The 13,361-nt window shown below is 43.3% G+C and overlaps 1 protein-coding gene across 1 annotated transcript in view; it reads left to right on the top strand.

The window, feature by feature from the left end:
* Nucleotides 1-13,361, top strand: part of stab2 (stabilin 2) — a 36,594-nt gene that overhangs the window by 11,929 nt on the left and 11,304 nt on the right. The window contains exons 21-50 of the mRNA XM_085376695.1: nucleotides 63-149; nucleotides 342-453; nucleotides 528-708; nucleotides 812-905; nucleotides 991-1,149; nucleotides 2,040-2,135; nucleotides 2,531-2,623; nucleotides 2,698-2,745; nucleotides 3,174-3,307; nucleotides 3,406-3,508; nucleotides 3,926-4,003; nucleotides 4,093-4,182; nucleotides 4,267-4,374; nucleotides 4,660-4,791; nucleotides 4,886-5,014; nucleotides 5,130-5,192; nucleotides 6,964-7,065; nucleotides 7,138-7,333; nucleotides 7,411-7,506; nucleotides 7,629-7,686; nucleotides 7,775-7,848; nucleotides 7,961-8,086; nucleotides 8,744-8,817; nucleotides 8,905-8,976; nucleotides 9,574-9,693; nucleotides 9,760-9,804; nucleotides 9,870-9,956; nucleotides 10,081-10,221; nucleotides 10,370-10,498; nucleotides 10,868-10,939. Of these exons, the coding sequence (XP_085232821.1) occupies nucleotides 63-149; nucleotides 342-453; nucleotides 528-708; nucleotides 812-905; nucleotides 991-1,149; nucleotides 2,040-2,135; nucleotides 2,531-2,623; nucleotides 2,698-2,745; nucleotides 3,174-3,307; nucleotides 3,406-3,508; nucleotides 3,926-4,003; nucleotides 4,093-4,182; nucleotides 4,267-4,374; nucleotides 4,660-4,791; nucleotides 4,886-5,014; nucleotides 5,130-5,192; nucleotides 6,964-7,065; nucleotides 7,138-7,333; nucleotides 7,411-7,506; nucleotides 7,629-7,686; nucleotides 7,775-7,848; nucleotides 7,961-8,086; nucleotides 8,744-8,817; nucleotides 8,905-8,976; nucleotides 9,574-9,693; nucleotides 9,760-9,804; nucleotides 9,870-9,956; nucleotides 10,081-10,221; nucleotides 10,370-10,498; nucleotides 10,868-10,939 (3,099 nt within the window). The remainder of the gene's footprint in view (nucleotides 1-62; nucleotides 150-341; nucleotides 454-527; nucleotides 709-811; nucleotides 906-990; nucleotides 1,150-2,039; nucleotides 2,136-2,530; nucleotides 2,624-2,697; nucleotides 2,746-3,173; nucleotides 3,308-3,405; nucleotides 3,509-3,925; nucleotides 4,004-4,092; nucleotides 4,183-4,266; nucleotides 4,375-4,659; nucleotides 4,792-4,885; nucleotides 5,015-5,129; nucleotides 5,193-6,963; nucleotides 7,066-7,137; nucleotides 7,334-7,410; nucleotides 7,507-7,628; nucleotides 7,687-7,774; nucleotides 7,849-7,960; nucleotides 8,087-8,743; nucleotides 8,818-8,904; nucleotides 8,977-9,573; nucleotides 9,694-9,759; nucleotides 9,805-9,869; nucleotides 9,957-10,080; nucleotides 10,222-10,369; nucleotides 10,499-10,867; nucleotides 10,940-13,361) is intronic.

The raw sequence follows: 13,361 nt of genomic DNA, 5'->3' as shown, positions 1-13,361 counted from the left end.
TGAAGCCTAGAAGATGTAACTTTGTAGAGGCCGTCAGAATAACCTCGTGTATATCCGTTCAGATTCCAGCGTGCTGTAAAGGTTTCTACGGTCCAGACTGCAGACCATGTCCAGGTGGATACCAGACGCCCTGCTCTGGACACGGGCAGGTCAGACATTCCCATAATTCCTTAATTACTTTATTTGGAAGAAGCTTTAGTGCTTTCTGTTCTTTGAACAGACTTTTTCCTGTTTGCAGTCCAGCGGTGACGGAAGAAAACTGAAATGTTTCAGTGTTTGCAGGGAAAGTGAGGTGTTTGGTTTATGGAGGAGGAACCTAAAGTGTGTTTTGTGCTTTTCAGTGTTCGGAGGGGGTTTCAAGAAATGGAACATGCAGCTGTGAACCGAACTTCAGCGGCTCACGCTGTCAGTACTGCTCCTCCTCCAACAAATATGGACCAAACTGTGACAGAAGTAAGTCTGACTCATACTTTGTGACGTCACACAGGCAGACATGATGTAAAGATGATGTACTTGTCTATCCTCAGCCTGCCCCTGTATCCACGGGCAGTGTGATAACCGTCCGGATTCAGACGGTCGGTGTAAAGTGGACTCGTGTCAGCAGGGTTACACCGGTCCTTTGTGTGATCGACAGACGGCCGCCTGCGGCGCTCAGGCTCAGTTTTGCCACGCACATGCTGACTGTGACTTCAGCCAGGGAACAGTCAAGTGAGTTTACCTGGATGGAGTCTGAGCTTTAACCCTGAGTCAGACGTCTGTAGTGAACAGTTATCTCGTACCACACATTATTCTGTACTGTGTCTTATTTTAGGTGTATTTGTAAAACTGGTTTCCAAGGTGATGGGATCACCTGTGTGGCATCTGACCCGTGTGCTCCACCCCACCGAGGTGGCTGCAGCCTGAACGTAAGTCTCCAGTTTTTATAGTGTAACTGTAAAAAACGCAGTCTGTTTCCTCACTGCTGCCCGTGCTGCATTCTGCCCCTTGCAGGCTAAATGTATAAAGACAGGCCCTGGGACTCACGTCTGTCAGTGTCTGACTGGATGGAGGGAGGATGGGGATGAGTGTCAACCAATCAACAACTGCAACAGTCCTGACAGAGGCGGCTGCCACCCCAACGCCACCTGTGTCTATGTGGGACCCGGACAGGTAAGGACACTGATATCAGCTGAGACGTGAATGTGGAGATGTCACTGACGGATGGTTTATCTCATTAATGTGCTCTTACCCTGGGAATGCACCACTTCAGTCCGTCCTTAGGGTGGCAGTAAGGAGTGCAGTATTATTAAAACATGAGAGGGCCAGAAAATGTGAATCCTGAAATGTGGTTGATTATTCAAACTTACACTGGCCTATTTAAACTGGGGCCGTGCGGACCTCGGGGGGAATATTTCTTTTATCTCAGTTTTTTAACACGTTGTCGGTCAGTTTGTTCTTAATGATGTCACATCATTGTTTTTGGGAACCCCCCAGTCAAAAGCACCCAATTTTGCAGTTTCAATAAATGGAACTATTTATTCAGTTAATGTTTGCCACGTGGCAGTTTGTTAGTCTCAGGATCTTGCTGCTTCCTTTTGTAGATGATGTGGTTCTGTCAGCTTTATTTGCCTTCTGTAAAGATCTGGCACCTCTAATTCTGAGCCCATGGTTCATGGTTCCTCAGAAAAAAGTGGGGTGCCCACTTCAGACTGGAATTTTGTCCTGCTAGACCTCAGTGGAGTGTTCAATACTGTTGATCATAATATTCTATTAGAGCGACTAGAGCATGCTGTAGGTGTTACAGGTACGGTGCTGCAGTGGTTCGTATCATACCTCTCTGATAGACTCCAGTTTGTTCATGTAAATGGAGAGTCCTCTTCACACACTAAGATTAATTATGAAGTTCCACAGGGCTCTGTGCTAAGATCAATTCTGTTTACATTATACATGCCGCCTTTAGGCAGTATCATCAGAAGTGATTTGTGATCTGGTCCACCAGCACCAAAGAGTGAAGCTGTCTCCGCAGCAGTAATGTCCTGTTGTTATCTGCTCCTGTTCAGAGTGACTGCACCTGTAAGGCCGGTTACCAGGGCAGCGGGCAGGACTGTGAACCTGTGAACCAGTGTGTGACTGCAGACGGAGGCTGTCACTACTTTGTGAGTAGCAAAAACCAAGCAAATCCACTGAAAGCATCTTTTCTGCTAAAATCATTATGGGTCATACCAACAGCAACATAAAACAGGTCTTTTGCTTTGATGTCATTTGCCTGCAGCGCTGTGATCAGGGTGTCAAAGCCAGATTTGACTCCTTTAACTATATCTTCAATTTGACCATACCTGGTCAAACTGGTCTGTAGATTCACTCCTAGTAACTAAACCAGCCAATCATCGTTCCTCAGAGCCAATCAGAGGCTCTGCAGAGCTTCACTGAATTCCTTTAATTTTTTCAAAGTAAAAGACGTCTTGTGCATGATGTCTGTCTTGTACTGATAAAAATGACCGAAGCTAGGCCCTCGGTGACCGTGTCCCTGTTTAACTGTTTGTGTGTGCAGGCCAGCTGTCTCCTGCTGTCCTCTCAGTGGACGTGTGTCTGCGATGAAGGATATGTTGGAAATGGACACGTGTGTTACGGTACAGTTGAACAGGTGAGTGATGGCCAGGTTCAGTCGGCAGGATCGTGTCTTTGCTTCCAGCTGACTTTGTTTCCTGGTGATTTCAGGAGCTCAGCATCCTGCCTGAGGCCTCAGACTTCTTCACATGGATGACTGTGAGTATGTCACGTTTTACAGATGCATTATGTGCAGATTGTCATCACTTTGATTATTATACAATAAATGAAACGTGCAGTATATCACAAACTAACTCACACGTTTAGCACATGCTTCACATGCAGACTAGGCACCGTAATTATGCCACTGTAAACACAGTGTATCATATTCACTGATATTCATTCATACCACATGAAAACCCAATTAGAGCACATAAATATGGGTACAGAAAAATTATACATTTATGAATACTCTTAGCAATGTTAAGCTCACACTGTGGGGGTTATCGGTTCGTGCCACCATGCTTCATTTTTTAATAACCATGCAGTTTACAAGACTGACTTCCCCTGTGGTCTTTCATGTACCAGCAGCTATTTTTAATACCAACCTGAGCAAAGATTGTGTTTGTGTTCATACGCTCTGTTAGGATTCGGATCTGTCTCCGTCTCTGTTGGATCAGAACCTCACCCTCCTGGTTCCATCCTCAGCAGCCATCAGCAAAATGTCCTCAGAAGACAAAAACTTCTGGACGTTGAGGGGAAACCTGCCGAGTCTCATCAGGTTACAGCTCCGCAGGATTTAAAGTGACATCATTTTATTTTGGGGCTTTTATATGAATATATGTAACAGCTGTGCTGCGATCTGTCCCCTTCTAACAGAAATCACATGATCGCTGGTGACTACCCCTTATCTAGCCTCTGGAACATGTCGTCTGTGACGTCCCTTCTGGGAACAACACTTCGTGTTTCTACAAACGACGAGGTAACGCTTTCTGTGTGAGGATTTCTGCACACAGAGAGAATTTTGATCTTTCATTGAGCCCGTGCAGCTCAGGTGTTTCACATAAACTCCACACGGCCATCGCTGCTCATCCTCGGGCTGATCTAACTGCCTTTTGGCTGGCTCTCATCTTTCTGAGGTTCTGTCAAATGCTTATAAAGTTACAGGTTGTTAAAATAACCTTATCTGGTATCAGGCACATAAATGTATAATCTCTGTGAGCCAAAATATTGCTCTTAAAAAAAAAAAAAAAAAAAAAAGTTTGGACTGAATCATGTGAGCATACTTGAGTGGAGTCCCAGAATAAAAATGTGGACTTTCGTCCACTTTCAGTATATGGCTGTAAACTTGGTGCTTTTCTCTAATTTTACTTAAAAAATAAAATGGTTGTTTGTGCAGATCACTTCTGTTGGTGGAGCTCTCATCGGCACGTCAAACGTTGCTGCTACAAACGGACTGATCCATTTAATCGATAAGGTAAAAAGAAATACTACAAAAACAACACCCAGCAAGTTTTTTTGTACCCATTACCGATTTCAGCCTCTTTTTTTTTTTTTAAAATAAAGGTTTTGGTTCCCGACAGAACACTGAGTGAAGGTCTGCTGGCCACGCTCGCTCTCAGGCCGGAGTTCTCACTCTTCAGATCGTATCTCATCGTACGACCTCTCAAACACGCTCACACCATGCTTAAATGTTTAATGTTTCCTTACATGTTGTGCTTTCTCTGGCTTTTTGTTTAGGATTATAACCTGACCAATGATATCGAACAGGCTGATGAATTCACCATCTTTGCTCCGACAGACGCCGCCGTCACTGAGTACCTGAAGAAAATGGCAGCCACTGCCCTGGTATACAATTTAGGCTTCAGTTTGTCTGCATTTTCATTTGAAGCTGAATCAAAAAGTTTGTATTTGACCCGATTAGTCTTTTTACTCACTGCTGACATTGTTGAAATTTTTACATATTTTAAAATGGATTAAGTGGGCAACACTCAGTTCTGTTATTTCATTCGACATTTAAAGCAGATGGTAAATATAGAACTAAACTCTGTAATTAAAGACTTTGACCTCGTCCTCGGGTTTATTTATTTACTTCCTTCAAATTAGTTGTGCTTTTATTTTGTCACTGAACAGGATGTGAAGACCACTCGTTACCACGTGGTGGCATCGCAGCGTCTGTTAAAAACAGACCTTCAGCTCGGAGGTTACAAAGAGACGATGCTTGGGTTTTCCTTCCAGCTCGGCATTTTCCCACGAGACGGAAAGGTCTCATCATGAAATATTGATTCTGTTGCATCTGATCGCATGACAGTCTAAACAACACGATACAAACCACCTGACCTGTGTTTTCCTCATGCAGCTGTTTGTGAATGATGCTCAGATGAACTCCTCTGACATCCTGAGCGGTAAAGGAGTGATCCACGGTCTGTCAGCTGTTCTTCAGATCAACAGAAATCGCTGCGATGATCTCACGTACACAAAAGTCATGGTAAGGTCCTCAGCCACCAGTTAAGTCCTGCAGATACTTCAGCGCCTCCAATCCAGTTCAATGAATGGAGAAACAATCGCATGATAAATATCAACGTTTTCTTTCTGCTCCAAAGGGGAACTGTGTCGACTGCTTATTCCACCAAAACAAGATCTGCCCCAATGACACCATCCCAGATGTAAGTTTTCGGACTTTTTCTGATCATCGTTAATCTTTCAAAGCTTAGACCTTTTTAACCACCAGGCTCTCTAAACAAACTTTTATACCAAACTAGAATCGGATAAATGCAGCTACTACAGAAAATCTGTTTGCAGATGATTCGATTTTAAGTTATGAAAGATGGAAAATTCTCCCCAAAGTCAAAAGAATTACGTTCAGTTTGTCCGACTTTACAAGACTAACAAGAAGTAGGAGAAGATCTAGAGAGGACTTCATGGTATTCCACTAAAGTAATTTCATGACCTCCCAGTGATCACTGACCACTTTACTGTTTGTGCTCTTGTGCCAGTTACAGATTGAATTTCTTTCAGTTTACTGTGACAGTACTAAAGTAACATTAAAAAACAAAACGTATTTTAAGTATAATTGTGCTGAAAAGTAAATTGCTCTTTAACAGCTGTGGGAAAACTGGTATCATTTAGTTGTATTTCATATCGAATTTGACATCTTCAAAAATAAACCAGCGTTTTATTCAATGGAGCGTAAAAATGTTTTTCTTTTTGTGGTGTCGCGATAGAGGAATAACCGGGGACGGTAACTAAGATATTGACAACGCTACCTGGGGGAGGGCGTTACACCCCAGGAAAGATTTCTCTAGCCAATGTACGTGTTGCACTGGCTACCAAAGCCCACAGACTCGTTATTAACGGCAGAGGTGAGACAAAGGAAGTTTACAAATCAAAATTTATTAAGAGGAACTACTAAAAACATAACTATAAAATCAGGAAGGCACCTAGGGTAGCAGGGTTGAGACGGCAAAATAGTTCATTGAAACACTTTAACAAACGATGATTAAAATGACCAGACTCCCTACCACGATGCTACCCTAAAACAATCACAGCATGATAAAAGAATAACTAAACAAAATAGTGGCGACCGGCCACTTGAGGCAACCTACGGGGGAGGAGTGCCCAAGGGTGCCACCAATTACTCACCCGTGTAACTTCACTCCAGACCTCACTGTCACTCACACTAAACGGTGCAATCTACCTATGCCCGGTGTGTACACTCGCATGCGTCGGGAAGGGGATTCCACCTCACGTGCCTAGCCCCTCAGCAAGCGGCCGCACCTCCACTAAAGCAATAAAACAAAGCATAAAACGTTACACACATTAATAAAAGATCTACATAAAACAAATACACCCCAAAGTACTGTTCATTATAAAAGCATCACATAACAAACAAAACAGCATGACAAGACAGCAGCAGTATAGTGCAAACCTGCAACAAAAGAGGGAAACAGTTGTCAAAGTCCACCCTACTATATGCCACGTTATGATGAACACAAGAGTCCCACTTACCACAGGGCAATACTAAACTGAGTGGCTTTCCTTGAGAGATCTGCAGTGCTCAACTGCCTAATGCTCTCAGCCACCTTGGATGGACAAGACTGCCAAATGCCTCCTTCTGGTAGTGAAGCGCAGCTGTTTCTTATAAGCCTGCTAATTGTCAACTGGGAAGGTGTGGATGTTAGTGGTGCGTTTGTGGACATCGTGTAAAATCCTACCCCAGAATCTACTTCACTACATTTTGTAAGTTAGGTGAACTGAAATGAAGAGTTTTATTTTCACTGCTCTATCGCTTCACGCGGATAACTGGTTATACTGTGTAAATATTTTCTTGAAACATGCGTTGTAGAAAATGCTGAAATTAATACTCAGCTCAGATGCACAGCCTGGTCCATGAGAAGCTAAAGTCAAAGTAAGAAGTTGGTGTTTTGCTCTGTGCAGAAATCGGTGAGGAGGACGAGAAAGTGCATGTTCACCCGCACGTTTGAGGGCGAGTGGCTCCCGAGAGTCGGCTGCAGAGCCACCTGCCTCCAGAAGAAGATCGTACGTTTCCTGCTCATTTCAGGGTAAGCATCCTCGGCAGTGTGGCACACTAGAACTCTTCTGTGCTTTCAGGAGCGGAGGTGCTGTGCAGGGTTTTTCGGGGAGCACTGCGAGGCATGCCCCGGTCCAAAGGGTCGGCCCTGCTTCGATAATGGAGTGTGTGTGGACGGGACAAACGGGACCGGAGTGTGTCGGTGTAACGAAGGCTTCAACGGGACCGCCTGTGAAACCTGCCAGAGCGGCAAATACGGAGTCCACTGTGACCAAGGTTCAGTACGTTTCATTAGTCAGCACATGATCTGTCATCTTCATCCTCACCTTCATCGTCACGTGTTGTCTGCTCAGAGTGCGAATGCAAGAACGGACAGTGTAACGAGGGACTGAAGGGCGATGGGACCTGCGAATGTGACGTGGACTGGAGGGGAGTCCACTGTGACCAAAGTAAGGCTGAATGTAGAGAAAAGTGAACGCTGTGATTTAGAACAACAAAATCTCATTTATGAGATCATTTTTAGAAATACTGTTTTTGTCATTTGTGCTGAGCTGCATCCGTGTCGTTGCAGAGATCGAAGCCAAAGCTGACGAGCAGTGCGGCTCGGTGAGATGCCACGGCAGTGCAAAGTAAGTCTGCACAAGTTTAACCGTTACTCTGCGTGCAGGACGCTGGAGGATTTATGCTTCCTGTTAAAACTTTAATCTGGTTTTATAGCTGTGTGACCGGCTCGTCCGGCCCTCAGTGTATCTGTGCTGCCGGCTTCAAAGGAAACGGGACTTTCTGTCAAGGTAACACATGTTATGAGCTCTGCAGGTCACTTACCTGCGGCTTTGGTCTGAGCTTTTTAAAGAGGATTCCTGTGAACCGCAAAGTTTACTGAACACTTTGTGACTCATGCAGCCATAGATCCGTGCGTGGTGGATAACGGCGGCTGCAGTCTGTACGCTCTCTGTAAGAGGACTCGACCCGGCCGAAGAGACTGTGTCTGTAATGCCGGCTACGCGGGCGACGGACTTGTGTGTGTCGGTAAACTCACTTGCCACAACTGCTCACACCTGCTCACAGCTGCTCTGGCTTAGTTATAGTTGGTACAAGGAGTCAAAACGATTTTTAAAAAGGAAAATTTAATTATTCCGAGTCAACATTAACTTGTTCAGATCAGTTTATATAAATTTTTTTTTTTTAAAAGCAAAAATTAGCTAAGAGGCAATCACACTGAGGATTACAGGGGACATGAAAGAGTGCAAAATACAATCGTGAAAGTTAAAGCAAAAGCATTGACAATAAATCCAGTAATACTAGAAGGGTGTGCTTTGTAGTGTAATGGTCTGACTATGGTGGACAAAGTCTGCAGTAATGCAAAACTTAAAAAGCATTTTGTGAAAGTTCTGCGAAGTTAAAGCAAAAATACCAATGCAAAATATTCCAGATATTAGTTCTTCCAGCATCACAGCAAAAAAGGATTCCAGACAATCAGAAAAGCCTTCAGAGCCAGCAAAATGACTGAAATTAAGTAGCTCTGCTGATTTGCGTGGTTTGTGGTATTGTTGTGCTGTGAGGAATTTAAAAGCTCTGGCTCAGCATCGATCCTTGGCAGCAGCTCAAGTTATCAGACACACGATAAAAAGCTTGAACGCATCGTGAATCCGAGATAACCAGGTGGAGTTTTGTGTTTCTCCACAGAGATAAATCCCTGCCTGAAAGGAAACGGGGGTTGCCATGCCAATGCAGACTGCATTCACGTTGGACCGAACAAAGTAAAACTAGCTAACCTCTACAGTCTGACTTTAAGCACAGCTCTCTGCTGACAGTGGCGCTAAATGTGACTTTGTTTTCCTCGGCAGACTTCCTGTGTCTGCAGGGAATTTTACACCGGTGACGGGAAGAACTGCAACATCATCGACTTGTGCCAAAAGGTGAGTTTGTCTTCACTCTGGCTGGTTTCAAGCTGTGGGAAAGATGAGTGATTCAGAATCAGATGATTACATCATTCAGCTAATAATCACACATACAGCCCATAGTAGCACCAAATCACAGCAGCACTCATCTTGGTGCACTTTCCCTGTAAGAAAACACCAACTGCGAGGCAAGAGTTACACCCATAAGTCCTATTGTGAAGGAGGAAGCTTGTTAGGCTGCTCTATTCAGTGTTCCCAGGACAATAATAATGTCCTCGCCTCCTTTAGCACAGGAACTGTGGTAGTCGTGTTTTCAGTCAGTGCTCTGGCTCTGGTAAGGCTCACCTGGCTGAGCTGGTGACCCAGGTATGCTGCAGAAGAGCAGCATACAGCCACCTGTCTGCTGTCCTGTCAAGACAGCAAAAACAACCCTGAAAGCTGTCTGAGGCTGATGTGCTTCCTTTTCTGGTCACTGAAGCTGAGGTTGAGCGTTGCACATACAGTTCTAGGTTTTCATGCTGCTCCTGTCTCTGTCAAAGGTTTCTTACTTTTATGCTGTAAAGACCACATCAATTCAAGCTGTTACCCTCTCACGTGTTGATGCTGATGTTCCAGAACAATGGCGGCTGTCATCGGAATGCCCGGTGCAACATGACAGGTCTAGGCACTCAAAGCTGCACCTGCAGGCAAAATTTCATTGGCGACGGTGTGACCTGCAAAGGCACTGTGGCGAGGGTGAGCAGCTGAAATACAATGAAAGCGGCGCCGCAGGGCTTTGCACTAACTGTTGTCTCGTTACAGGAAATAGAGACACGTCGTCACACGGACTTTTACTTTGGTCTGATGGTGAGTAGTGCTCCCCTCTGTCGCCCCCTGCTGGTGGAATTGCATTAACAGAACTCTGTTTTCAGATAATGGAGATTTCCCTGCAAGGGCGAGGGCCATTCACTGTCTTCATTCCAGACCCCGAGGCCTTCAGGACAAACACTTCACGCGAGGTCAGACCTTTGGTTACTGCTGGACAAACATCAGCGTGTCTTTGAAGACACACTGTAATTACATCAGAGTCTGGTCAGCTCAGGATGAATCAGAAATTAACAAGTTTGTAATTTTATCTTTTAGATGAGACGGAAGAGAGAGCGGTACGCTAATGTCCTGCGCAGCCACATCGTCATGTGTCACACTCTCCTGGCTGCTGACCTGAGCCAACCACGAAACCTGACATCGCTGTCTGGACTCGTGCTGACCACCAGCATCACCCAGGTCAGCCCTCAGCTGGTTTAATAGATTTATATCTATATTTATGAATCCTGCCAATAAACAAAGGCCGAATCGATGCTTTATTATAAACAAGCATTCTTCAGTTTTATTTCTGTTATTGGGACACTTTGTGTTTGGCTTTTTTTTTCAGGGCAGTGTCTTCATCAACCAGGCAAATGTGACAAAGAGCGATGACCTCAGTGTGAATGGAATCATCCATGAAATTGACAGGATTCTGTATCCTCCAGATGTGGACAAAGACAGTTTTATGCTCGCCCCTGTAAGTATCCATCAGGTCATTTTGGAATAAGGAATCAGGGAAGCTGATGCTGAATGGATCGACTGGTTAGAGCTTTATTATCATATAAAACAATGACCATTGTTACTGAATTATAAAATGATCACTGAATGCTTTACTGTTACAGTGACATGTTAGTTAATAAGCTGTCTATTATTTCATGACCTGTTTAATTACTGTTTATTAAATAACATGTAATAGGCTAAATATATTCTAAAATCTATTTATTGGTATAATAGCATTTTTTTCTAGCTCATTGAAACTGTGAGCAGCTGTCTGACTGTAGACTTTCTGGATGTTATGTTTTCTGTAATGTTTCATGCACACCTTCATTCTGATGGTTTCCTGCAGGATGACTCTCAGCTGAACCTGACCGATGTGGCTGCACGTCACGGTTATCGAACCTTCTACAAACTGCTACAGGTAACACGCTACAACTTCCCCTTCTTCCTTCTCACTGACAACAAGAGCTGCTTATAGAGAATTAGCTGGTTGTGTGTGTTTTTACTCTAATATTGTATTTTAATATTGCACTTTAAGGTGACTGTTGTTCTGAAGTGGTGCACCAATAACATATATTACAGCCAAAGTGCTTAAACCAATATATCAATGTTAACAGAGCAAAAGAAGTGTGTCACTGTTGTTCACTTTGTCCGATCATTGCTCAAACATGTGGAGCACAACAATACTATAACTAATATCAGCAAAGCTCATGTTAAAATGAGATACTACACAACAACAAGCAGCATTAACACAACATTTAGACAAGCTGCACAATGACATCACTTCCTCTGGGTTTTGTAACAAACGAACACCTAGACTACAACATCAGGACACACATGCAAACTCCCTCACACACTCACACACATATAATAATAATAATAATAATAATAATAATAATAATAATAATAATAATAATAATAATAATTTATTTTATTTGAGGGCGCCTTTCAGAAACCCAATGTCACCTTACAAAGAACACAATTAATAAAAGGAACAACAGTCATAAAATACATAAAATAAGTTAAAATTACAAAACAGAGCTTGACAACAGATAAAATCAGCATTAAAGCAAATAAGCCAGTTTAAACAGATGTGTTTTGAGCTGTGTCTTAAATACGGAGAGGGAGTCAATATTTCTTAGTGCAGGAGGAAGAGAGTTCCAGAGCTGAGGAGCAGAGCGACTGAAAGCTCTGTTCCCCATAGTGATAAGGTGTGAGGACGAAACAGTAAGATGAATAGCAGATGATGATCTGAGAGGGCGGGAAACAGTGGTGATATGGAGCAGGTCACACAAATATGAAGGCGCAGATTTATGGATACACTTGTATGTAAGGAGTAAGATTTCTATGGGCAACCAGTGAAGCTGCTGAAGAACTGGGGTAATACGAGCTCTTAACGGAGTGCAAGTTATGACCCGAGCTGCAGAATTTTGAAGGAGCTGGAGTTTATGAAGGGACCTTTTAGGGAGACCAAATAGGAGGGAATTACAGTAATCAATACGGGATGTAATAAGACTATGGACAAGGATGGCAGCAGCATGAGGAGTAAGGAAGGGACAGAGTCGGTTAATATTACGTAAATGGAAGTAAGCAGACCGGGTTATGTAATTAATGTGAGACTGGAATGAAAGAGTATTATCAAGTATGACACCCAAACTCTTAACCTGAGGGGAGGGAAGGGTAGGAGAATCTTCAATGTTAATGGAAAAACTGTGGAATTTGGTTAAGATAGATGGTGTACCAACAAGTAAAACTTCAGTTTTATTACTGTTTAGTTTGAGGAAATTGGAGGAGAACCAGGATCTAATCTCAATAAGACAGTCTGAGAGATAGGTAGGTGGGAGAGATGAATTGGGTTTAGAAGAAAGGTAGAGCTGGGTGTCATCAGCATAACAGTGAAAATTTATATTATATTTTCGGAATATATAACCAAGAGGAAGCATATAAATAATGAATAAAAGAGGCCCCAATACTGAACCCTGGGGCACACCAGCAGAAACAGGATAGAGAGTTGAAGAATGGGATTTAAATTGGATAAACTGAGTGCGGTCTGAGAGATAGGAGGTGAACCAGGCAAGGGGGGTGTGACTAATACCAATGGAAGCTAACCGGTTCAGGAGAATATTGTGAGAAATGGTATCAAACGCCGCACTAAGATCAAGAAGGATGAGGATGGATAGGAGACCAGAATCAGCTGCCATCAGAAGGTCATTGGTAATTCTTAACAGAGCAGTTTCTGTGCTATGATTGAGGCAGAAATCCGATTGAAATTGTTCATGGAGATTATGGTCACTGAGATGTAAATGAAGCTGGGCGGCGACAACTTTTTCAAGAATTTTTGAAATAAAGAGGAGATTTGATATAGGGCGAAGATTATCAAAGTTATTGGGGTCTGCACCAGGCTTTTTGAGAATTGGGATAACAGAAGCCTTTTTCAGTGCTTCAGGAACAATTCCAGTGTTCAGGGAGGAATGAATAATATTGGTTATGAGAGGTGCGAACGAGGGAAGACAGGCTTTAACTACAGGGAGTGCAGAATTATTAGGCAAATGAGTATTTTGTCCACATCATCCTCTTCATGCATGTTGTCTTACTCCAAGCTGTATAGGCTCGAAAGCCTACTACCAATCAAGCATATTAGGTGATGTGCATCTCTGTAATGAGAAGGGGTGTGGTCTAATGACATCAACACCCTATATCAGGTGTGCATAATTATTAGGCAACGTCCTTTCCTTTGGCAAAATGGGTCAAAAGAAGGACTTGACAGGCTCAGAAAAGTCAAAAATAGTGAGATATCTTGCAGAGGGATGCAGCAGTCTCAAAATTGCAAAGCTTCTGAAGCA

Source organism: Diplotaxodon limnothrissa, linkage group LG17 (genome assembly GCF_057381915.1).
Source record: "Diplotaxodon limnothrissa isolate DT_005_m linkage group LG17, D_limnothrissa_male_GT1.1, whole genome shotgun sequence".
In the NCBI taxonomy this organism is placed as follows: domain Eukaryota; kingdom Metazoa; phylum Chordata; class Actinopteri; order Cichliformes; family Cichlidae; genus Diplotaxodon; species Diplotaxodon limnothrissa.
This window is presented reverse-complemented; position numbering and strand designations above follow the sequence as displayed.